Source organism: Hippocampus guttulatus, chromosome 19 (assembly GCF_054856545.1).
Source record: "Hippocampus guttulatus isolate MCC_2025c chromosome 19, RoL_Hgut_1.0, whole genome shotgun sequence".
Taxonomy (NCBI): Eukaryota; Metazoa; Chordata; class Actinopteri; order Syngnathiformes; family Syngnathidae; genus Hippocampus; species Hippocampus guttulatus.
In genome coordinates, this window is record NC_141279.1 from 5679483 (window position 1) to 5702888 (window position 23406).

Genomic DNA, 23406 nt, shown 5'->3' on the forward strand with positions numbered 1-23406 from the left:
ACAATCTGACGTCTTCAAAACCGTTGTGCAATCTGTGCTACCCGAGTTACAGTAAATAGTACTTTTATTGATTTACTTTGCTTTTAAATGTCATGTACTATTTTGCTTTTAAACGCAAACTATGCACAGCAGAAATTAGACAACTAAGGACCAAAATCTTACAATTAGGTGCCGCCAATGACTTCCCTGCAAACCCGAAAGTCTGCATTGTCGGCATTATGTCCTGTTTGCGGGTGTGCACGCTTGGGGGTACAAGATGGGAAAATAAATTGCGTCTCATAGTTTAACGGGAACTATTCTATATTTTTTGATGCACTATAGACTCAATGGGAATGTTTTGTCATTTTGAGCAAGATGAATAATACACTGCAGCCCTAAATAGTTATTTTAATATTTATTTACACCCTCCCCATCTCCCTCTTTCTCTCTCGCTCTCTCTCCCTCCCTCTCTCTCTTTTTCTCTCTCTGATGAGACGTAAACAGAGAGGATGAGAGCTGGTTTGGTTCCCGAACTGTTGCGGCACTCAGTGTAGCATTCCCCCCCCCCCCCCCCTCACACACACACATTCACTCACTCACTCACACACACTCATGTTTTGCTCTGGGCAATTTTTAACTGGGCAGGACAGTTGTGTACTCGCAGCTGGCAGAACTGAACAGACTGGACGAGAGGACGAGAAGAAGGTGGAGAGTTGATTTCAACACAAGAAAGAAGAAGAGGAGGAGCGTGCAGTTTTCTTCAATCAAGGATGGAGAACACATGAAAAGAGGAGAAAGGAAGAACTCGCAGGGGGGTAAAGATGCTGCTGAGTAAACTTTGCTTGTGTTTCTAAAGGGAATTTTGAACATTTGGACTTTTAGGGGAGGATTTCAGAAGACAACACTGAGGGAAAAGGTGAGAGCAGGGAATTCAGAGAACTTTATGGTGATTCTTGAAATTGTGTCCCAAAAAAAAAAAAAAAAGCGGGGACATTCCGATTTGATTTGGATGCTGATTTGTATTTTTTCTAATTGGTTTGTTTTGACTGATCTTGATGAATTTGCCTCAGATGTGGATTCTACATGTACGATCGAGACCCACTTGAGTCCAAAATAATCGTGGTGTTGTTAATTGTCAGTATTCTCTCGGTGATATGTCGTGATGCTTCATTTTTTTGAGCAGATGATCCTTACTCAACCAGTGTTTTTAGGTCAGTTCAAAAGAAAGAGCAGGACTTAATTTGATGTCCCCACTCCAAAAAAAAACTTGAGACATACCAACAGACCAAGACTGTCACGTTTATCTTCTTGGATTTTGGGTGAGGTTGGAATTGAAACACTTTGAGGGTTGCGTAAATGTACATTGATATTTTAATGTATTTATTTCATGCATACACTTGGACTGAAATCAAACTTCTTGCCTCTTACTGTATGCCTTTTTTTTTTTTTTAAACTCTCCTCTAGTTGAAGGCTGGACTTTGGACAGAGGGCCCCTGTCGACAGCATGGCACCAGTCCTTCCTCCCTCCTGCCATCTTTTTTTCTTCTTTTACCTCTCTTTCCTAATTACCCAGCCCTCCGTCACTCAAGATCCGTCCGTCGCCACGGTGACGGTGACCCAAGACAGCCCCTTCGTTGTCCCTTCTACGCTGGCCAACAAGACAACTCCCACCTATGTGGAGACCACCCAAAACCCCCCTCAAGACACCGGTCTGTCCACTACCTCCAGTGGGGGCGATGCAGACGACGAGGACGGCCCCCCCGTCGGCGGGACGCGTTGCCAGGGTTACTACGACGTGATGGGCCAGTGGGACCCGCCCTTCAACTGCAACGCCGGTGTCTTTTTGTACTGCTGCGGTACCTGCTTCTATCGCTTTTGCTGCCAGTTCCGCCAGCAGCGGCTGGACCAGCGCATCTGTTCCAACTACGACACGCCCATCTGGGCCAACACCGGCAAACCCGTCGCCACCATCACCGAGGGCCAGGAGGACCAGGAGCGGGACCGCACGCACCTCATCGTCTACATCATCTGCGGCGTGGTGGCCATCATGGTGCTGGTGGGCATTTTCACCAAACTGGGCCTGGAAAAAAGTCGCGGAGGAGGCGGGGCCACCGCGGCCACACATGCTGACCACAACTCCAGGTAGGAGGCATGACACAATTTCATGTCACTCAGCTGTACAAAAGAGCGGACAGAGTAACAAAAAGTAACTTGATACTTTAGCTCCACATATTGGACCTGGAAGCTTTGGCCACTCGTTTGTACAGCTGACAGTGTTTCGTGCCGTCGGCATGCAACGGTGAGTCGACTGTATGTGCGGTGCACATGCATGTGTTTTGGGAAACGGTTGGAAAGTTGGAAATGATTCTTTCTTCCCAAGAGAAATCAAGTAGAAAAAAAAACAAACATATTGGACCACACGACTGAGGTTCTAAAGTGTCCCAGTGCGAGACAATGACATCAGTTTACAACTTTACAACCAAGATGGAGGCATGCAAATTTGAAGGCGTGTGCATGTTTGTTCTCCCTGCACAAATGTGAAACTAACATGGAGCATCTTCACATCAGAAGCCGGTCGACTAATCCTGTAGAAATAGTTGAGTAATAGTTTTTATTTGGGACACGGGAACGTATAATTTGACAGGCGACCTGTACAGGGTGTACCACCTTGCGCCCAAAGTCAGCTGCGATAGGCTACGGCTCAGCTGTGACCCACGTGAGGACAAACGTTTCATGATGGATGCATGGTTGGGAACACGGGGATGCTAAAAAAAATCTAATTAGGAAGACATCAGTACCCAAAATAGCCTGTAAAAAAATCTCAGCTGACTTTTAGGTTGTTAGATGAGTCACATCATTTTTAATGAGTCACTGTTTTGGAGACTCTGCGGTATGCAGCATTGCGGCACATTTTTTTTTTCATTTGTGTCTAATTTTGTATTTTTCTTTGTTTTTATTTTTCTCTGTGTCTTATTCCCCATCTTTTGTTTTGTCTCCCTCTCCCCTCCTTACCTATCTTTATATTTCACCCCCGGGGTAACATTTGCTTTGTTTGTAAGCATGACTTATATCTGAAATAAACCAAAGATTTTGAAGAACACTAATTGAGCTAGCTATCTTTGCTGCAATCGACGCTTCGAGCTCCCGGACTGACTTTGTGTGTGCAACATTTAGCGTCGAGTCAAATCCCAAGCAGGATGGCTTTATTGTCATTGTACCACAGGGTGCAAAAAAATGGAGCAGGCACGATGTGACCAAAGAGACATAAAGTAGGTGGGGGGGGGGGGGGATGATCAACAGGGGAATACAGTTGGCCGGGTCGTCTTTTGCCGGGCCCTGTTTTCGCAGATAAAAACAAAAACATAACGAAGGACGAGGGAGGGGGGGGGGCAACCAAAAGTCAGGGTAAATACATGGTCCATGGCTCATGTGCTCCTCAGGCAATGATGACCCCCCCCCCCCCCCTTTTGCTTTCAGGTGACCTTCACAGCCTCCCATCCTTTTCAAACATTTACATCCTGTGCCATCTTAGCTCACTTGATCACAAATCATGCTGTTTGTCTTCCCCCAAAGTCCTCTTGGCATTTCCCACATCAAACCGACATCATCTCCTCCTCCTCGTGATCAGCTATTCTTTTTCTTCTGCTGGCTTCCCATCCCCATTTCTTCTGAACAAAGTCCTCCAGGCAGCGCAGAAGTTGATCTGGGTCCCAACCGCGTTGCGTCATACTCTACCCACTTCTTCATTTCACCTTTCAAGCAGCCTTCCACTAAGCGTCACTTTCTTCCATCTTCGCGTTCTTAACTCATTCACTCCCAAAGACGTTTTTAAACGTCTTTTCAGACTTGGTCCAGAATTGGCTGGTACTGCATGAGTTAATGGTTTCTTTACCACGCAAAACGATATGATGCGTCTCTTCAATATTCCCCAAGCACCCTGCTCACATCAGTGGCCTCTCCTCATTTCAAAAGATTACCCCCTCTCAATGAGATTAAACCAGTTTCTCCAAGATTACAGTTTTACCGTCTCTGGACTGCGCCGTATGCACATTAATTTGGTTATTACGAATGCTGACAGAAATCCCTGCTTCATGTATTTCACATGTCATATACCGTCAGCACTTCAAGAGGTAAAAAGCATAAATACAGTCTGTACATACCATTTGTGTGTGTGTGGGTGACCACATACAGATATGAGTCATGTGTGCCCAATGAGACGATCGTTCGTCACTATTTTTCTTAGCATGTTTTTTTTTGTTTTGTTTTGTTTTGGGGGGTTTTCCGGAGGGAGGTGGCGGGGGTGACACATATGGATCTGCAGTTTGTTTGACTGGCTTGGCATGCACGTTCGCGTGTGCAGTAGGCTTATTAGCCACAACGTTACGTAATGAAGGATAGAGTCACTTAAAAGTATTTGACTGCTGACCTGATTTAGGTTGGATAGATATGCAATGGTCACTGCGGTGCAGACGGACATGTCTGACAAAAAAATTAATAAAACATCTGGAGATATTTGACAAGCTGCTATTGAGGTTCATCACAGTTTGCAGCCACGTGGTCGGTGTCAATGTTTGTCAAATAGATATTTTTGGGATTACAGTGCCTAAAAAAATGTATAAGAGCACACCTGTTTAAATACCAGAAAATGAAAAGTCAATTCTTTATGAGAGGAGAGGTAAAAAAACCATCGCATTAAAAATCAATAGTCCGCACACACCTGCCACCATTTAAAGTGCCGCTGCCTCACCCCAAATAAATTTTCGATGTTCTCGTCATCTTTTCCTGGCATTCTTTGTGGTAAGAGAGAACCCCTCCCCCCAGCAATCAATTACTCATGTGATAAAAATATTATTTATAATATTCCGAACAAATGTTCCCTATTGGTAATCAGTGGCGGGTTTCATTCGGGCCGTAACACTGTCATCTGTGACAACGGCTCCCTGATGAACGTTGTCTCCTCTGCTGCTGCCGCCATTTTTTTTTTCCCCATGACTTCCTCTAGTTTGAACACAGATGAAAGACGCACTCCAGGCAAACCGAGCTTTAAATGGCTGATGTGCGAGATGAAATGACAAGTTTTCAGCAAGTTTCTGTCTGAATCTTTCCTCCATCTTTTCTTCTCTTGTGCTTAGCTCCGAGGCGGAGCTGTCACCGTCTATCGCCTCTCACCTGCCACCGAATTGCCGGTTGAAGTGCATCTGTTTATGCTTGTCAGCAAACGCGCCAAAGTGTCGCACAGAAATGTCGCACGTGAGACTACGTATACTCGGTTCCAATCCGATCACATCAGCGCTGACAACTTCACATCAAATATGTGAATTTGGCCAAGATGTGCGGCCTAAGTAGATTATCGGACTGACATGGGGGCAAAGGAGGACCATCGCTGATTTGTCAGTGTGACTTTAAAGTCATCGAGATGAAACGCAAGTAGCACGTGATGGAAATGCTCAACAATTTTATTCGCCCAATATGTAGCTTTCTGCCACGGCTGTCCTCAATTTGCATATATTTGCTAAAACAAATCCATAATAAAAATATGTTTTATCGCCTGCTTGATTAAAAAAGCATTCTGTTCAGAATTCCTCTTTCCTTTTCAAAATGGCGACATGACGTGTCGTGTTATGACACGGTGGCTAATCACGTACGTTTCTTCAGCGCTGTATATGCGATCGATAAGAGTCTATATTGGCTGTTAGCAATCAAGCGTGTTCAGACGTGGCCGACATTATTGTTATTGATTGTCGCAGGAGGACATTAATGAAGTCACACCTACCCTGTGGGGGCAATGTGGTTGTTGGGGGGGGGGGGGGGGCGGTTGACCCCACAGCTGTCTGACATGTTGTTACGTAACATTTGAAGTTACGCATGGAACCTCATATGTGAGCACTTTAATATTTGCTGTGGTTTCCTGAAGTTGGGTTTTATCCTCTGGATGTAAGATAGCAGTGACCTGACCGGATGATGCATTTAGCGCAATTCTAAAATGAAAAGGGAGTTTACTGCTCACATTATTTTAAATTTTGTGTATTGGAAAGGAAAAAAAATAATAATCCGGCGCGACGACATGCGAATGTTTTTCAATTCAAACAGTCTTTTGAAGTATATCAGTGTCACACCTTGTGTCATTGCTCATTTATAGATCTAGGTACAAAAAAAAAAGAGTCAACCCAAAGTGATTAATATCTCCACTGATTTGGATTTCATTTGCAAAAACCGTAGGCTAGCTATTTGCGTCGTCGCCCGGCGAGTCCTAATCCTTCAAACCAGCCCATAGCGTTGCCATTATCCCTCTTTCAAAGGCCTCACCAGAAAGTCGCATGACGCTGAGCCAAGGCTCCATAAACGCCGCATCGCTCGAGGACAGGTGCGCTTTTTGTCGAAGATTAAAAGTACAAATCAGCAAGTTGTTTGAGCTGCCAGCCAATAGAGGCGCGCGTGGTGGCCCCGAGGCTCTGCATGGCAATGAGTCAGACCGGGGGGGTCACAGGGACTAACGGTATGCTTAAAAGAGGAGAGAAAAAGGGGGAAATAGACAGATTTGGGACCGATTTTAGTTGGAGGGTGGGGAGTGAGGTCTAGTAGAAACCGAAAGGATTATAATTTTGTCGCAACCAAGGCAAATATTGAAAACGGGGATACTTTGTGTCCAAATTGAATAAAGTCATTCACACGCACAAAATGACATCATCACAGTAAGATGATTAAGATTGGAATCAATTTGAATGAACGAATACGATCCATGTGTGTCTACCGGTACGGCCCTCGACCTCTACTTGAGTGATTTCGAAAGAGTCTGCCCTGAAAAAAAATCAAGCTACTTCCGCATAAAACAAAAAGCCGTGATATTCGCGAGGGTCGTTTTACTTCTGGCCGATCAGTCAGCTTCATCATCCGACACATAAAACACCTCCATGCCATAAACAAAATCCCCGCGGCGCTCCCATTTTGGCATCTGTGACACCATTTTTACGATGACATCATCCCTGCCACAGTCAATCTGTAGAAGGATCACAGCCGTGGCCGGTGGGCTGCACTTTTCTACTTTGGTGTTAACAAGTTGCCGCTGGCTGTCAGATCGGTCGTGTTGTAGGATTGTGTGTGTGTGTGTGTGTGTGTGTGTGTGTGTGTGTGTGTGCGCGCCGCCACGTGTGCTTCATTAGCAGAACAGTGGCACTACTGTTTGAATTATTGATCAGGGGAGTGAATAGCATCAGCGCTAACATCAGAAAACTGTGTTGTGTTTACGACTGTGCTGTATGTGTCAGCGCGCAGAAAACGCTCGATTCCAAAAGGACCATATTGCAGGAAACCTTGTCCATCTGTCGTACAGCAAAACAAGCCGCCGGTCAAGTACGACTGGATTTCAGCCTTGAGCAAGGCAAAACACAAATGTGCTTCTTGTGATTTTTTTTTTCTCTGAGGAAAAAAAAGAAACCCCCACAAGCATTTGAATATAGCTCAGCAATTTAACCACAAATGTTGAGTAACGTTTCTATTGATTAAAAATAAGTCTTTATTTTCTTCCCACCCAGGACACTGACCAACCTGCTGAAGCAACAGGGAGCGGAGGTGAGCCCGGTGGAGAACGCCGTGACCAGTTCGCCCAGCGGAGGGAGAGCCAACGGCGTCTCGTCCAGGATGAAGCGCAGCAGGAGCGGTGAGAAAAAAAAAAAGGGGGGGTGTGCGGGGGGCGTGTGGACAGTTTGACTGACTTGGACAACAATTTAATTGATATCAATGATTCGTACTTTAAGACAGGCACAAAGGTGTATCTAATAAAGTGACACTCGCATTTTGTTGTCCAGCAAATATATCCGAGGGCCACGATTTACACCGTGGCGCAATTAAAACAATCGCGCAGAAAAAAACCCTCAGTATTCTTTCTTGAAATGTGAGTGTCGGTTATCCTCAAACTCAACCTACGCAAGTGCGCCAGCTTTCTTAGTTACATACACATGATTTGTTTACATCATCCGATGTGTCAGTCAATTTATTATTCAGTGCGTGAAAGAGCCCCGTGATATTTTTCTTCCTGTCAGCTGTGCTACACATGTGCTGCACATATTGACACACACAAACGGAGGCTCACACACACAAGTGAGAGAGTCAAAGTCTGTCACTCTTGTTAGTCCCAGAGGCTTTTTTTTTTTTTAACCTTCTGGCCACACGTCGTCAGTCTTTCAACTTTGCTTTTCCATCAAGGTTGCAGGACTACGAAGCGGTAAAACGACAACTTCGCATTGTCAGATTGCTCGGAAGCATCAAAAGTGTTGGGAAGTGTGTTTTTTGGAAGTGGAATAACAAGCGGTCAGGCTCATGTTAGCTTTCCCACTGGTTGGTAGCGCACTGTGGATTTCGGAAAAGGCAAAGCGCACTCTTGTGGTTACGTCGCATGCTCGGTTAGTGGAAGTCTCAAACCTAAGCGGAGGTTACACAGTAGTTCATAATTCCCCCCCAAAAAAAAATGTTCACGTCACACGTTAACTTGAAACCGATCACCGGCTAAACGCAGAACTGAATTAGCGCTCAGTTTGGATTGCCAGGGGTGATGGAGTCAAAAGGGGTGAGGACAGAGAAAGCGTCTGTGATTCTAAGTGGAACACATGCTTGTTGCACGTGCAAAATTGCGGGACGGCAAGCGCGCGCTTTCTAATTAGTATGGTAATGTAAGCAGGCGAGACCCCTTTCGGCGGCGTGTGCTATTTTGTGCACAAACATGCATATACAAAAACCATATGAATGAGGTGCATGCCACTCGCCGGTGTCGTCTTATACCGCATATTCAAATGCATTTGATTGTTTTTATATATATTATTTTTTTCACTGCCGCCACGTGATCCGTGTATGTAAATTGAGCCACGCGACAAAGTGGAACATTGGATAGATTGCATGGGCTCTAAACAGCTGAGCAGTATTGGTTTTTCCACAGTAGGATAGACAGCAAAGAGCCTTTGGGGTGGGGGTGGGGGGAAGGTGGGGGGTAATGCTGATTAAACACACATATGCGGGCTAATTGAGCATGTTTAAAAGGATGCGAGGCAAGTGGTAAAAAGAAAAAAAAAGGTCTGCTGCGATTCTGGCTGTGGCAAACATTCCCTTCGGAAAAAAAAAATTGGAAGTTTATGTGAGCCATTAGAAGATTAGCGATGTTCAGTGAGGATGGGAAGCACAAAAAAAAAATGCGGTCCAATATTCCCCGGCAAACATGACTCATTGCAGGAAAAAAAAAAAAAAAGCTGGAAGCAAGAAACAAAAAAGCTGACCTATTTAACAAACACGACTGCGGAAGCAACGTGACAGCACAACAACTGATCATCAATATCCACTTTTCACCTTTAATTGAACTTTGACCCCAAGCGCTTAGGAGCCGTTGCTCATGCAAACATTTGCACACACTCTCAACTCTCAGGCAAGTTTAGAGCGTGCGAAACGACTTGTCGAACAGATGATGGCGCGCTGCCGAATTTACATTTTTCATTTGGACTTTTGCAGGGTCTCAAAATACACACGGGGGCATTTCGATTTCACCCAGACAAAGACCTCTCTGCTTTTTTCGCTTTCCCCGTGGCACGTAAAACTCTTTTAGGTCTCATTACACACACACACGCACGCTTTATTTTTTTAAAAAAACGTGCCGGCATTCACCGTTCTTTCACGGTCGTGCGCACTCACAATGGCACACCAGCGGAAAAGTGGAAACTGAATTCAACGTCCTTACATATGCGGGTCGAGCATTATTTCTGCCTTGTTCCTCAAGCGCTACAAAGCAACGTAGTCAGATGAACCCTCTTGTATTTCTTTCTTTCTTTTTTTTAACTTACAAATGAGACTAAAGTGAGAAGGCAACTTGAACTAACGTCCTTTATTTTTTTGCAGTGCAGAAAGGGAACAACTCTCAATTGGTTACGTGCTTCTTCGTGATGCCACATCTTATTAGCACACCTTAATTACTCGCCGCTTGCATTTGTCACTGGCAGATAAGTCATTACATAACTCTTGATATTCTGCATTTAAAAACTCCTCAGTGCCAATCTTCTTTAACTGCACAAGCGCCGGGGTCTTGAATTTCACAACGGCAAACCGGAATGGCCAAAATCCCCTCGGTTTGCATTTTATGTGTTGGTTTGCAATAAATAGAGTACACAGTGGATTTTGCCATTGCATAAATATTTTGGGACATTTCTCTGATTCATAGATTGAGGTTTTTATTTCTCCGTGGGTACTGGATACAATCTCAGTAAATTTCCTGCTCAGACATTTCTGCAATGTCTTTTTTTCCCCCTTGCAATATACGGTATATGTCACATGTTTAGAGGTCACTGGATTATATGGTGGAGGATTTTTTTTTTTTTAAGACGTGAATCGAAAGTGTTCCAGTGAAGTGTAACTCCTGACATCTCTCCACCTCTCCGGCTTCCACATTAATCTCTTAATTTCTTTCACCGGAACATCCTGCCTTGCTCCACCCGCCCTCTCTGCTTTCATCAGCCTAACCGCAAGTGACGCTCACTTCTCTCTCTCTTTCCAGTGTGTGACAAGAGATTAGCATTCCCAAGTTTCGCCGCGTATCGCATTTCACCAACAGTCATTGAAGTGATGAGATGATTTGTCTTTGATGCGGCGCCCGAGTACAAATAGACTTGACTTGCGCGTGCGCAAATGCACAATACTTACTCCATCCATCCATCCATTTTCCGAACCGCTTGATCCTCACTACGGTCGCGGGGGGTGCTGGAGCCTATCCCAGCCGTCTTCGGGCAGTAGGCGGGGACACCCTGAATCAGTTGCCAGCCAATCGCATACTTACTCTATGAAATGAAACATCTGCGACTCAAACGGGCACCGACTCAACACATTTTACGGGTTAAAGACGTTGCCATCGTTCGGAACGCCACCGATTTTGGTTGCACTCTCCCCAGAGCCTGCCGTGTGGCGCGTGTGTGCGAGGCTGACATCAAGTGCGTTGGCTGCATCGGTGGACTTCACTAATGCTAATAACCGCAGCTTTACTCTCCCAGATAGTTTGTTCCATTGTTCATTAACTCATTCACTCCCAAAGACGTTTTTAAACGTCTTTTCAGACTTGGTCTAGAATTGGCTGGTACTGAATGAGTTAACCTCACTTCATTTGGCACGGGAATGACAGGATATCAGGGTCGGGGGGCTGCTGTCCCACATTGCCCGAAAACGGAATTTGTTTCATTCCACGGTATTTGATCCGAGTGGGATGAATCCGCAAAGCTAAATGCGAATGAATATTTGTTTCAGAAACGACATCAAAATGCAAAATGATCCACTCCCAATGTGCAAAACAAGGCTGAACACAACATTTTAAAAAAAGTAGGTGGGTGGGGTGTCGGAAGAAGTGACAGAACGAGCAAGCGGAGAGCCGACGGGAGCAATGAGCTGATTTTGAAAGATGACAGGGAGAGCGGAAGAACTGGTGGGAAGAGCAGCAGACAGGTGACAGGTGGATTAGGAAGTGGGCGAGAAACAGGCTCCAAATGCAAACAAAAGCCCTCTGCGGAAAGATGCGGGGACTATCTGGGGCAGGGTGTTCCAGCTTGGGTCCATGACATTACAGTATCATCCACAATTGTTATAATGATCTCATTGTGTGCTGTGCCACAGAGCGTCGTTCCACTTTTATTCTCATTTGACTTGACACTTAGGTTGCCTGGCAAAATAATGACAAAGCCAACGTTGTCGAAACAAAACGCAAGCACATATTTGCTATCCTAACAAATCCGTTTGCATCAATGGAGTCATGTTGAGTTTCCTCTTTGTGGATGGGCTGAACCCAGTGCTTCTCAATTATTTTCTGTTCCGCTTGCCGCCAAGGAAAATAGAAAATATTTTGCCCCCCACCCACCCCTAACTCTCTGCCGCGGCGAGATATAGTATCATTTGTCTAAGTACACTTTTGAATAACATTGTACATTATATAAATCTGAAGAGCTTTAACATTGTGTACACTCCCTGCGTCAATGAGTGCTACTGCCACCTACTGTAGTGGAGGTGCAATTACACTTGATAGAGAGTGGTCATTTTTATTTATTTTTTCTTAAGCAGGCAAGTCAAAAGATGTCATTCAAAAAGCAAACTTTTGTGACCTTTGCCTGGGAAAGTTGTGGACTCTTTTTTTTTTTTTTTTTTTTTTTTTTTAGCTGACTGTGTGTGTGTGTGTATGTTTCTGTGTCCTCCTAGAACAGTACCATCTAAATAACTCGGCTCATGGCCCATTAGGACAAGGCATTCCTCACTCTCACAGCAGTCATGGCACAGTGGGACTCAACAAGTACACCTCTCTAAAAGCCGTGGGTAAGTTTGAATCTGTGATGGACTTTTCATCCACCCGACTCGTGTGTAGTCGTTTTCTATTAGACTGTCATGCCGCCAAATGTGACAGTGAAGGAACAACAAGGCTACTACTGCACCTCGGAAAACCAGCTTGAGGCTTTTGGCCAGCTGTGATCCAGAAAGGCTCATGTTGGTTAAAGGTCACGTATGCAAAACCTGTTGTTGTCCTACAGCTGGTGTAGCAGGACTCAGAACTGCTTCCAGCCTCGGGCATGCCATTAGAACCAAACAAGCCTCAGCCAAAGGCAAATCTCTGCTTGACAAGATGGATTTTATTAACCTTTATCATCCGCCGTCGAAGCTATCCTCTTCATAAAATGGCCTTTTTCAGCTGCCTCCTGCCCATCGCCTTCGTTTCTGTTGATACACACTCTTTAATTAGGGCACTTTTCCTCTGACATCACTGTTTGCTTTGTACATCTTTGTCAAGATGACTTCATCTTCTCAAATTGTTCTGCTGCAGAGCTCACTTCATTATTAAGACATGATTCAAATCAGCATTAATAAAAAGTCGAGACAAATCTGTATGATTGTCTTGGCTTCGGGTAGTCGGTAAGTATCAAGATATGGGCAAGGTGTTTATTTATTTTTTAATGGGTTTAATTTATTTTAATAATTTAATTTAATTTTATTTTATTTACAGTGCACTTGATTTCTGATATGTGTATATATTTCAAATCGAATAAACTGTCGACATGGTTAAAAAAAAAAATCTGCTCCAGGACAAAAGATGAAAACTTGCACATTAAAAAAAAAAAATAATAATGTTCACAAGGCGAGAACGCTTGCAGCGATAACCTTAGTGTTTGCTTTATTTATATCATTCCCTTTGACATTCATGCCATCCCATGACACATACATAAACATGCATGCGCGCGCACACACACACACATGCAAACCCACAAAGGGCTCTGGGCGAGAGTATTTATAAAGTACTGTTGCCACATTACAACACCCTGGCACACATACCTTGAAATGTCTGTCATGTCCCTTCATCACATTATGGAGCTTCTGTCCTTGGGGATCACAATATTGAGGGGAGGAGGGGGGCAAGTAGATCATTTTTCTAAATCGTTCAGCCCAATATAAGGCCAGAGCCTGAATCGAACCGGGTCGCCCTTCAATAATATAAGGTCGTCAATTTTATTGCCTTTTTCCTCATTTGCAGCGGACAGCGCATCTCACAGCTACTACAAGAGCTTCCCACTCATGGACTTTGCCCACTATCGGGCACCCTCCTTTCAGCCAGTGCCGTTGCAGCCCAAAGAGAAGTCGTACATCCACGAGCACCTTCCGTCGCAATCCAACTTCCACGCTCCCCTTTCCATCTCCATCCCCTCCAACCATTTGGAGCATTCCCACCTCCCAAAAACCACCACGCACCCGCTGCTCTCCAACCCGGCCTTTATTAAAGCTTGGGAGCCGGTCGGTCGCCACGTCCAAAGGCAGAGTTCGGCCCCGGGGTCCGGGCCCACGCACGCCTCCCACTGGAGACACGGCTACTCCACACGTCGGCAACAGAGCATTGAGAACATGCCGGATCTTTTTAGCCAGCCCTGTGGAGGGATGTACGCAGGAGGCGGAGAAGGAAGCGCGGTGGGGCGCGGGATGCATTTCCACATGCAACAACACCCTTTTCATCCAAGCTACTACCAACACACCAGGCAAAAGAACTACGCCACACACAGTTCGACCGAAGTAACAGTCTGAGCGACTTGACTGGTCGCGGTTTTACATTCTGAAAGCTGGTGCTAGGGAAAACACCAGAGTTTGGGATCAGGAGCCCAAGAGGTGAGGGGTGCAGAAAGAATTTACCAGTAAAATTGAGGGAGTCGAGAACATCTGGCAGGCGGAAGACAAGAGAAGAACTTTCGAAACCAATAAGAATATTGCATTTTGTTGAAATTGTGTCGACTCGCTGGAAAATGTAGCAAGGTTACTTGGAAACCACTCAGGCTCCTTTGGACAACCATCACAAATCCTCAGACTTAAACCACTTCAGCTACTTTCACAGTCTTTGGCACAGAGACACAAAGCAGGGCTCAAGGTGTTTTATTTGTGATTTATGGGGTCTGATCATTTTTAAAAAACAGCATAAAGACATTTTGCAATTGTGAAAGTTGTTCTCGTCTTGTTAGAATACAATCAACTGTGTGTAACACTTTTGTAGATGCTCCACTGAGCCTTTTACCCTGGGGGGGGGGGGGGGGGGGGGGGGGAATACAGTATTTTGCATCTCATTGTCTACCTCTCTGCACAGCTGGCTTCTCCGTGTACCTTTTGCTTGGCTCTCGAGCTATCCCATCTCTGCTCCACTATGTCGTGTTTTGCTTTTGGTGCCATCAGGCCAAGCATACAGGGACAGCAGCCCCCGGGGTGACATTAACTCAACGGCGAGGACAATGCCACCATCATGTCAACTTCCATCAAGCTCCATCGGAAGACCATGGAGGGGGGAGAAGAGCAAAGGCAAGCTCGTAAGAGCCAGAGGCTTGGACCCTTTTGAAAAAGGAGAGAAAGGAGAGAAGAGAAAATAGAAAACAAACTCCTGTTTTCCTTTCTCGGGGGAAGAAAAGGCAACGAGTCACTGTGAATCTGAGTTTCTCACTACTGAACTGTCTGGGTCATAACTCGCAGTGTGTGGACCTGTGAGGACGCTCCCGTGTTATTTTGGCGCCTTCAGGCACTATTGCAGAGAAATCCGTGGAGGCGTTTTCAAGCCTGGAGCTTTCAACATGACTAAAGCCTGGATAGCAAAAGACACCATGCAGATCCACATGCTGCCGCGGATAAGCAACAGTTGATCTTATTTGTCGGTGCAGTTCGGGAAATGCACAGAGATGTGTTCAAATATTGACATTCGTGGACTTGTGCAAGAAAAGTGAAACTTGGGTGACATGTATTGGTTTACGTGGAAAAAGTGGAAAGTTCTTTGCGGAATAACAAAAAGGAAATCGGACAATTCTGAAATGATGATCAAACCAGTCAACAATTGCCATACCTTGCGAGCCAAACAACCTGCCTATTTAGCTTCCACTATAATAAATCTGAACTTCCTATTCTGTACATGTGCCAAATTCATGCACGCACACATACACACAAAAAAAATCCACAACATTGGTTCATTTCTTGCTTTTTAATTTTAGTTGCTGCTAGTTTTGATAGAAACTGTTTTATATGCAATCGATGTTTATCAAATCAGAACTATGTTGTTAAACGTCAATAATCATGCGTTTTGTTCACCCAATTACTGCTTCATATAAATTCATGTTTTTTTTTAACATGGCATTTTGGGATTTGTGTAACGGTTTGTGAAACTCTTTTTTGCATCATAAAACTGTGAATCTGTGTAAATTTTGTACACAATTAGTTGTAAAAGGGCTTTATGTAGTATTTATTTCTTAGAATTTATTCTCGTTGATGTCAGAGTCAAACAGAATTTATTTATAGAGTCATGAAATATGATGCACACAGAGCTCTGGCATAAATGTGCGTTTAATGTACAAAGTGAGATCATGCAAGTAGGCTTATTAACTTCACCAAGCACAAATACATGCATTTACATTTAAATTAACACTTGAAACAAATCTACTGTCTAACGATCTGCCCAGAGAGAAGATGCAAGCGTGTTCACAAGAAAGCCAAGAGTGACCCCTTGACCCCCCAATTGTAAGCTCATAGTGCCGCCTTGTGGCTATTTCTAATATTACAGGACGTCCCGTTTTTCTTGGAAATGCTGTTATCTTTGAATAGAACAAAACATTTGTCGGAAAACCTCTTTGCTGAATCTGTTACGGTTTGTTCAAACTAATTGTACAACGAATTAAACAGAATCGGTGACTTTATTTGCCCAAAATAAATAACTTCCTGAAACCATAAGCCGCCTATTGCAATTCCATTGGTCCATTTCTTGGTTGAACAAAATGTAACCAATCAACGGCGAGGCGCGGTATTACGCACCACTCGTCGTGGTAGTTGGACTGCTTGGACTCACTGCTTCAACTCTTTACTGTGAAATCGGTAAGTGATTTTACTCGTCTAAAATAACTACTTACATGAAGAAACTCGATATTTTTCATGTGCCAATAGACTGCAATCGAGTCTACGTCGCAACAACGTCTAAACGCGAGTAAAGCTTTGGCGGCTAATCAGAAGCTAGCTAGCCTACTTCGTAGCGTAGAAATGGATTTGGTCAGTCACGCGAACGTCACCCCATTAGTTCTCCACTCCCTTGTGCGACCAATACGGTTAAGATTTTAGGATAAGTTACAACGAGAAAGGTTACGAGTCACTCTATTGTGCCATTTTTTAACATGTGACAGGCATCAACAATGGCAGAATGGAACGCCTACTTCCAAAATGAAGATGACGGCGAAGCACAGGAGGAAGGAGAGGAACCAGGAGGTGCGATCAATAACGTACTCCACGTCTTTGGAGTGGACACTTGAATTGTGGCCTTTTTTTTTGTATATGTGGGAGTTTTCGCCATACTCGTTTGCCTCTTTATCAGGAGATTACAGAGTCACAGGACGAGACAGTCTCGTTTTATTGGTGGATGCTTCAAAAGAAATGTTCATCAAAGGAGAAGATGGGGAGACGACTAACTTTGACATGACCATGCAAGTGAGGAACTCATCCACATAGTCTGTTTCCATCCTGCATGTGGAGTCAAGAGGGCTTTATTTCTTGTAGGTCGTGTGCAGCGTCTACACCAGAAAGATCATAAGCAGTCCCGGAGACCTCGTGGCATTGGTTTTCTATGGCACCAAGCAGAGCCAAGACCCAACCAAATCTTTCAAGCACGTCTACGTCTACCACAACTTGAGCGAACTTGGTGAGACATTGTTTTAGCTTCTAAAAAGGTTGGTAACAAGTCTTTGAATGTCTTTTTGCTTTTGAACAAGAAGATTACGTGGATTTAAGGTCGGACTGATTTCAGTTATCTGTCGCTCATCTCCCTCTACATCCAAGGTGCAAAGCGAGTGCAGCAGGTGGATGCGCTACAGGGGGAAAAGGGTGCCCTGTTGGCAGCAGAGACAATGGGCAGTGACGAAACATCGCTGTGCGACGCCCTGTGGTGCTGTGCCAATCTGTTCCGGGACTGCAAGCTTCGGCTCGGGCACAAACGCCTCCTCATCTTCACATGCAGGGATCAACCACACGGGGGCGACAGTGTCAAAGATCGACAGGCTCGAACACAAGCCAGTGACCTCAGAGAAACTGGTGGGTCCCAAGTACCAAATGCTACTTTAAAGAACTACTACTCCATGTGAACAACAACAAATGTCTTGAAACATATATATTTAGCTTTGATTTAATGAATTGGGCTGGCTTAGAACCATGTTATCATAGCTCTTCATCATACCAAGACATTTTGGACAATTGTATGCTCCCAAATTGGAAGTAGAGAAATTGTGGCACGGTGTCCTTCCTGTGGTGTCCCAATACATTTATCCGCCTATTTTTTTTTTGTGTTTGTTTCAGGCGTCGTCATAGAGCTAATGCACTTGATGAAAGCAGGTGGCTTCGACGTCTCCCTCTTCTTCCGTGATGTCATAAGTCCGCCGGAGGACGAGAGTGAGCTGGGCCTGCAGCATGAGCCTTGTGAAAAACTGGCAGACCTCCAGAGGAGAGTGCGGGCCAAAGAGCAAAAAAAGAGAACGACGGCCAAGTCTGTTTCGGTTCCAAAGCCACACTTTTCGAGTTGTTCTTTTGCTGATGTGCTCATTTCCCTCTCGTCTTCTCGACGCCCTTCCCTGATCTTTAGGCTCAATCTGTGTCTCGGTGAGGGTGTTAATGTCGCAGTGGGAATGTACGCACTCGCCGTGACCGCTCGGAAACCAGCTGCCATCAGGCTGTACAGGGAAAGTAACGAGCCCGTCCGCAGCAAATCTCGCACCTTCCATACCGAAACGGGAAGCCTGCTGCTGCCCAGCGAGATAAAGAAAGCCCAGGTAGGAACACAGCTTCTTGAAATCAACATTTTTTTTTCACCCAAAAGTCTTTTTAAGAGGAATGCCGCCCCCCCCCCCTTTCCATGTTGCAGGTGTATGGCAACAAGCAGATTGTGATGGAGAAAGATGAAGTGGACGCCATCAAGAAATTTGATGATCCCGGTTTGTTTTTGATCGGATTCAAAGCCATGGAACAGCTCAAAGTGCACCACCATATTCGTCCGGCTGTCTTCCTCTACCCCGCGGAGGGTGAGGTGAAAGGTAACAGCCAACGTTCAAAAGAGTAGAAAAAATATATATACTGTATAAATAAGTACCTGGGATTGAAGTGCGGAGTCTGAAAAGACGTATAAATACGTCTTTGGGAGTGAATGAGTCAGATTCACAAGTGTGGCGTAAACAGAAGTCAGACGTTTAGAAAATATTAAATGATACTTTTTTTTTTCTTCCTCCTCAGGAAGCTCCTGTCTGTTCTCGGCACTGTTGACAAAATGCGTCGAGAGGAACGTCTTTGCTCTGTGCCGCTGCATTTCCCGCAGAAATTACCCACCTCGATTTGTTGCCTTGGTGCCTCAGGAAGAGAAGTTAGACGAGGGGAAGGTGCAGACCACGCCACCAGGTACGACCTTACCGGCGCACACGAGGACAAGCGGGCAATCATCGTCATCTCATTTCAACAGGTTTTAATGTCATTTACCTGCCGTATGCTGATGATTTGCGGAATCTGGATCCCCCGCAGACTCCGTGCGCTTCTCCAACGCAGGTGGACAAGATGAGGGAGATTGTCCATAAACTGCGCTTTAAGTACAGGTCAGGGATTCTGTCGAAAACGCTCACCTCGAATGACAACCACAGATAGTATTCAGATTTTTTTTTGATAGCTCTCGTGCTAGATTGCATTGTTGTTGTTGTTGTTTTTTTTTGTGTGGTCATCCTTTGTAACGTCTTGCAGGAGCGACGCATTTGAGAATCCCGTCCTTCAGCAATACTACAGGAACTTGGAGGCCTTGGCTCTGGATATGATGGCACCAGACAACATCGAGGACCTCATCAGTAAGACAAAGCCGCACCAAATCCACCGTCCGTCAAGCTGTCATCTTATTTCCATTTTGCCGTGTTCTTCAGTGCCAAAGGTGGACCAGATTGACCTCCGGCTGGGCCCTCTGGTCCAGGAGTTTAAAGATCTCGTCTACCCTGCAGACTACAACCCGGACACCAAATCAGCCGCCAAACGCAAAGCAGGTCAGCAGTGAAGTCGCGCGGCAAGTTTTAGACGTGCTCGTTCCCGAATCGTGCAAATATTTAGCACGCTCTTTTTTATTACATTGTTGATTGTCGTGACTTGAAGCAGAAGCTGGCGGCACGGCGGAGAAGAAGCCCAAAGTGGAGGTATCCGAAGATGAGCTGAGAGCGCACATCCAAAAAGGCACTCTGGGAAAGATGACGGTGCCGCTGCTCAAGGAGGCCTGCAAGCAGTTTGGCATTCGGACCACTGGCACCAAGAAGCAGGAACTGATGGATGCGCTGGTTGACAAACTGGCCACATGAGTGACACACTCGGCTCATTTTCACTCACTGGGGTCATTTATGCTTGGTTGCGGTTGCGAATCTACTTTGGAGACGTGTGACCAATCGTTTTAGATGACTGAAATTGCTTTGGCGTGTCGCAAAAACATCCTCAGTTGCTTGCTAGGACTACACATGCTAGAATCTCACTGCTCATCTCTTTAATCAGCAGTCTTAATTTTAGTTTCGAAACAGAAATCTGCATTGGCATGTGATCTGATTTACTTGATGACGCTTTGCAAAAATAAAACTTTGTACTCACTCCGCATCTCGAATATTTGAGCGGCGGCGCAATCCGTCATGACGGCATTTCCAGTTCAACTCGTCCCGCAAAGGTGTGTTCGAGGAAAGAACGGCTGCTCCGTGACAAGCTTAGCGCCGCATTGTTTGGCCGCACGGCGCCTGAACAGAAGCAGCTCGTGTGTGTGTGTTCTTGCTTGGGAGGTGGAGGCAGGCCCGCGCAAGCAAAGAAGAGATCACAGTCAAAGTGTGATCAAAGTTTAACTTAGTAAAAAGAAGGAGGAGGCCAATCTTTTTTTTTTTAAGGTAAAGCAGACTTTTGAACAACTCCTCTGCAAATTGCAACTACTCTTTTGATCCACTTGTTGATCTTTTCAAATGAATGTTTAACTGCAGACTGGGTGTGCTCTCACGTTGTGTTGTGGACGAGGGTCAGCAATCTGCTGGAGAAAAAATGGATTGTAAATGCGAAGCCAACAACACAGATAATGCCGCTACAGGTAAGACACTCATATTTGATCGACTCACTTACGTCGACAAAAGGTATTGGCACACCTGCTCTCCAGGAAGTGAACATTAAAGGAAATGTGAATTCGGTCACAAAATATATCTTTCATGAGTCATTTCATTTTTTTTTTTTTTCTCCAGGCTGGTGGCTGAGCGGCAGCAATGCCCAGATGGGCGCTTACACCGTGGTGGGGTATCTTCTGTACAGATTCTCACAGAGTCAGTCACTCCATGACACACCGGTTAGCTTCTTTTGGGAAAAACGGAAAGATTACCCTCGCCAAAAAAAAGAAATCGCACTGACTAGTCGTGTTATCGTCGCCGTGCAGATAGAAGGCGAGAAAGCGAATAGGCTTGCACTCATCGACTAGTAAGGGTGTTTGATATATTGATTGATCAGTATCTCGCGTTTAATTAGTTTTAATTGGACATCATAAAATGACACTTGGCTGGAACGTAAAGCGGTCAGTCTGGGCCCCCAAACCAATCGGCCCAAAACTATAAATGTCCAAAGCGCTGGCAACGAAAGTGAGTACAGCCCCCATGTGGAAATGTCGTCAAATGTATCAACAAAATAAATATTTAGCTTTTAAAATACTTTGAAAAGCGTTTCTGGCAAGTCGAAGCAATGTTTCCCCGCTCGAAGCTGTCTTGTCCTCCTCCCGCAGCCCTTCCCGCACTGATCCGATGGCCGATTCGTCTCTTCTGCTCTTTAACCGGTGAGTCGACTCAAGACCGGACGTAGTGTTCAGAATGAGACTGGTAACCACGATTGTGACACTCGTCTGTGTCGCTCAGGTCTGTCGGCTCTTTGGGGCTGGGTGAGCCGTGTCGTGGGGACCCTCCGAGGTACGCCGTGCCAACAGTCATCGCTCGGGATGAATTCCTACCGTGGCTTAAATGTCGGCGCTTCAAGGAAGTGTCCTCTCTGGTTTATCTTGCAGGAATCCAGAGCCTGTGTAAATGTTTGTCTCGAATTTGGAAGTTTATCAAAGGTAATCACTCTTCACACTTCCTCGACTTTTCCAGTCATCTCAGTCTCCAAAACAAAAAGTGGAAAAAGTACACATCATAAAAAAAAATGTGATAACCAAAATCTGTATCCATGAATCCTCCTCCCGTCAGCATTTTCCACCAAATTCCAGTGGATGCTTCCTATCATCAGAGCCATCACAGGTCAGTTCTTCTTGACTTTTCTGCTTGATCCACTTCAGTGCTATTCATCTTGATTTTTAAAAAAAAAAAACTGTACTTCACGAAAGTGACCTTGACACATCTGCAGGGTCCAGTGACGGCTATTTGGAGAATGAGTCCACGAGACTGAACCTCTCCAGCCCCTTAAAAGCGGGCCTCAGACTGATCGTGGTGGGCCCCGCCGGTGGAGGACGCACATCAGTGGTAAACACTTTGCTGAACTGCTGGGCAGAAGAACCAGAAGAACCTCTCGTCGAGAGCACCATAAGAAGGGCCATAGTGGACGGCAGGGAATTTGGCGTCATCGACACGCCGGATCTCTTGGGGGCGTCGTTGGGGGGGGTGAATCGAGCCAGAGAAGCTCTGAGGAGCGTTCGGCTAGCAGCTCCGGGTCCTCACGCCATCCTCCTGGTGATGCAGGCGCCGCGCTCCGGCAAAGTGCCACACCAGGATGCCATGCGAGCGTTCCACGCTACGCTGCAACTGTTCGGAGATGGCATCCGAGGTCACATCATCCCCGTGCTCACCCACGCCGACCGCCTGGGTCGACGGCACACTTTGGAGCGGCTGCTGGACAGGGACGCCGGCGGCGTGAACGGACTGACGTCTCTCTGCGGGCAGAGACCCGAGCTGCTGGACACCAGGCGGGATCGGTCCCCGGAGGAGCAGAAGGTGACACGCAGGCTGCTGGTGGGGCGTGTCCTCGAGCTGAAAGGGCTCAGGGGACATTTTGTCCACGAGCTGCAAAGGATGGACGAACGCGTCCGAGAGAAGCTGCTAGCCAACATGACCTCTGCGCTGGGCTCAAAATTAGAACACGTGTAGATAATGTGAATACACAGCATTGCTATGAAATCATAATTATGTCATGTCTATGTGTGTGTGTATATCTATAAATCTTTAGAGCTGGCTGGGGCGATGGGAGAGTGAGAAAGATGCGTCATGTTGGAGATTACATTCCAACAGTTTCACACCACATTGCTATGTTGATTAGCTACACGGAGGCCGTACTATGCGCGCTGGTGGGAAACAAGAGAAGGGTTGGACTTGCTCTTCCTTTATGTGGAAAGACAGCTGAAATGCCGTTTTAAGGTTACATACTCAGACGATGGCTTTTGCCAGGCTGAACCGGTGGAAAGTCCCCTGTGATGGTCCGTTGGAAAACATCGTGCAAAAATGTCTGAAACCAAAGCGGAATGGTCAGTTCAGTTAGTGAAATTCCTTTGTGTGTAACACAGAATTCAAGAGGCCTAAAAAAAGAATTCTTCCCTCACTCTTTTGGACCACAACTGCATCCATGAGAATTTTACTTTCAATAACAAAATACCCACATTCAGTTTTCTTTTGTTTTTTCGGGTCCATAGGGCTCTGTCCAAGGATGGCACAAAACCGATCTGACAGTTGTCCACCCCCGAAATAAGGGGGTGGAAAAATGCTTAAGTATTTGTGAGCCAGCTCACTGGCCCTGTGAGGCAAATTCAAAATTTGAAGACACAGTCCGATTGATAATCTTTTTAAATTTACAAAAGGTCAAGGTCATCTTTATTGTCAAATATGCTTTATGTATGACATGCAGCATAGATTAAATTTATTGCTCTCAATCCTC

General features: G+C 45.5%; 3 protein-coding genes across 6 annotated transcripts; all 3 read left to right on the forward strand.

Moving 5' to 3' along the window:
* The first annotated feature begins 570 nt into the window (after window positions 1–570).
* On the forward strand, window positions 571–14526 carry LOC147189768 (protein shisa-9-like). 2 transcript variants are annotated; one of them, XM_086138796.1, is made up of 5 exons: window positions 571–895; window positions 1444–2121; window positions 7512–7636; window positions 12187–12300; window positions 13508–14526. In XM_086138796.1, exons 2-5 carry the CDS (start codon window positions 1484–1486, stop codon window positions 14047–14049), a joined length of 1419 nt encoding a protein of 472 aa, XP_085994922.1. In that variant the 5' UTR covers window positions 571–895; window positions 1444–1483; the 3' UTR covers window positions 14050–14526. The 2 variants fall into 2 exon arrangements, with proteins under 2 accessions (XP_085994922.1, XP_085994923.1); XM_086138797.1 differs by having other exon boundaries at window positions 571–794.
* Window positions 14527–16283: 1757 nt separating this feature from the next.
* Window positions 16284–20120, forward strand: xrcc6 (X-ray repair cross complementing 6). 2 transcript variants are annotated; one of them, XM_086138550.1, is made up of 13 exons: window positions 16284–16359; window positions 16662–16743; window positions 16850–16962; window positions 17032–17173; window positions 17311–17562; window positions 17824–18010; window positions 18107–18293; window positions 18386–18554; window positions 18751–18912; window positions 18974–19103; window positions 19246–19346; window positions 19419–19535; window positions 19642–20120. In XM_086138550.1, exons 2-13 carry the CDS (start codon window positions 16671–16673, stop codon window positions 19839–19841), a joined length of 1833 nt encoding a protein of 610 aa, XP_085994676.1. In that variant the 5' UTR covers window positions 16284–16359; window positions 16662–16670; the 3' UTR covers window positions 19842–20120. The 2 variants fall into 2 exon arrangements, with proteins under 2 accessions (XP_085994676.1, XP_085994677.1); XM_086138551.1 differs by having other exon boundaries at window positions 19645–20120.
* A 35-nt stretch (window positions 20121–20155) lies between these two features.
* On the forward strand, window positions 20156–23401 carry LOC147189770 (GTPase IMAP family member 1-like). 2 transcript variants are annotated; one of them, XM_086138553.1, is made up of 8 exons: window positions 20156–20405; window positions 20496–20599; window positions 20748–20825; window positions 21275–21325; window positions 21405–21455; window positions 21551–21601; window positions 21732–21782; window positions 21889–23401. In XM_086138553.1, the coding sequence occupies exons 2-8, from the start codon at window positions 20554–20556 to the stop codon at window positions 22623–22625; spliced, it is 1065 nt and encodes a 354-aa protein (XP_085994679.1). In that variant the 5' UTR covers window positions 20156–20405; window positions 20496–20553; the 3' UTR covers window positions 22626–23401. The 2 variants fall into 2 exon arrangements, with proteins under 2 accessions (XP_085994679.1, XP_085994678.1); XM_086138552.1 differs by having other exon boundaries at window positions 20156–20599.
* The last annotated feature ends 5 nt before the right edge of the window (window positions 23402–23406 follow it).

Coding starts and splice junctions, on each gene's coding strand:
- LOC147189768 (XM_086138796.1), top strand. CDS start 1,484: ATGGCACCAGTCCTTCCTCCCTCCTGCCATCTTTTTTTCTTCTTTTAC. Junction 2,122..7,511: donor CATGCTGACCACAACTCCAG/GTAGGAGGCATG, acceptor CTTCCCACCCAG/GACACTGACCAACCTGCTGA. Junction 7,637..12,186: donor GATGAAGCGCAGCAGGAGCG/GTGAGAAAAAAA, acceptor GTGTCCTCCTAG/AACAGTACCATCTAAATAAC.
- xrcc6 (XM_086138550.1), top strand. CDS start 16,671: ATGGCAGAATGGAACGCCTACTTCCAAAATGAAGATGACGGCGAAGCA. Junction 16,744..16,849: donor GGAAGGAGAGGAACCAGGAG/GTGCGATCAATA, acceptor CCTCTTTATCAG/GAGATTACAGAGTCACAGGA. Junction 19,347..19,418: donor CAACATCGAGGACCTCATCA/GTAAGACAAAGC, acceptor CGTGTTCTTCAG/TGCCAAAGGTGGACCAGATT.
- LOC147189770 (XM_086138552.1), top strand. CDS start 20,482: ATGTTTAACTGCAGACTGGGTGTGCTCTCACGTTGTGTTGTGGACGAG. Junction 21,456..21,550: donor TGTCGTGGGGACCCTCCGAG/GTACGCCGTGCC, acceptor TTTATCTTGCAG/GAATCCAGAGCCTGTGTAAA. Junction 21,602..21,731: donor AATTTGGAAGTTTATCAAAG/GTAATCACTCTT, acceptor TCCTCCCGTCAG/CATTTTCCACCAAATTCCAG.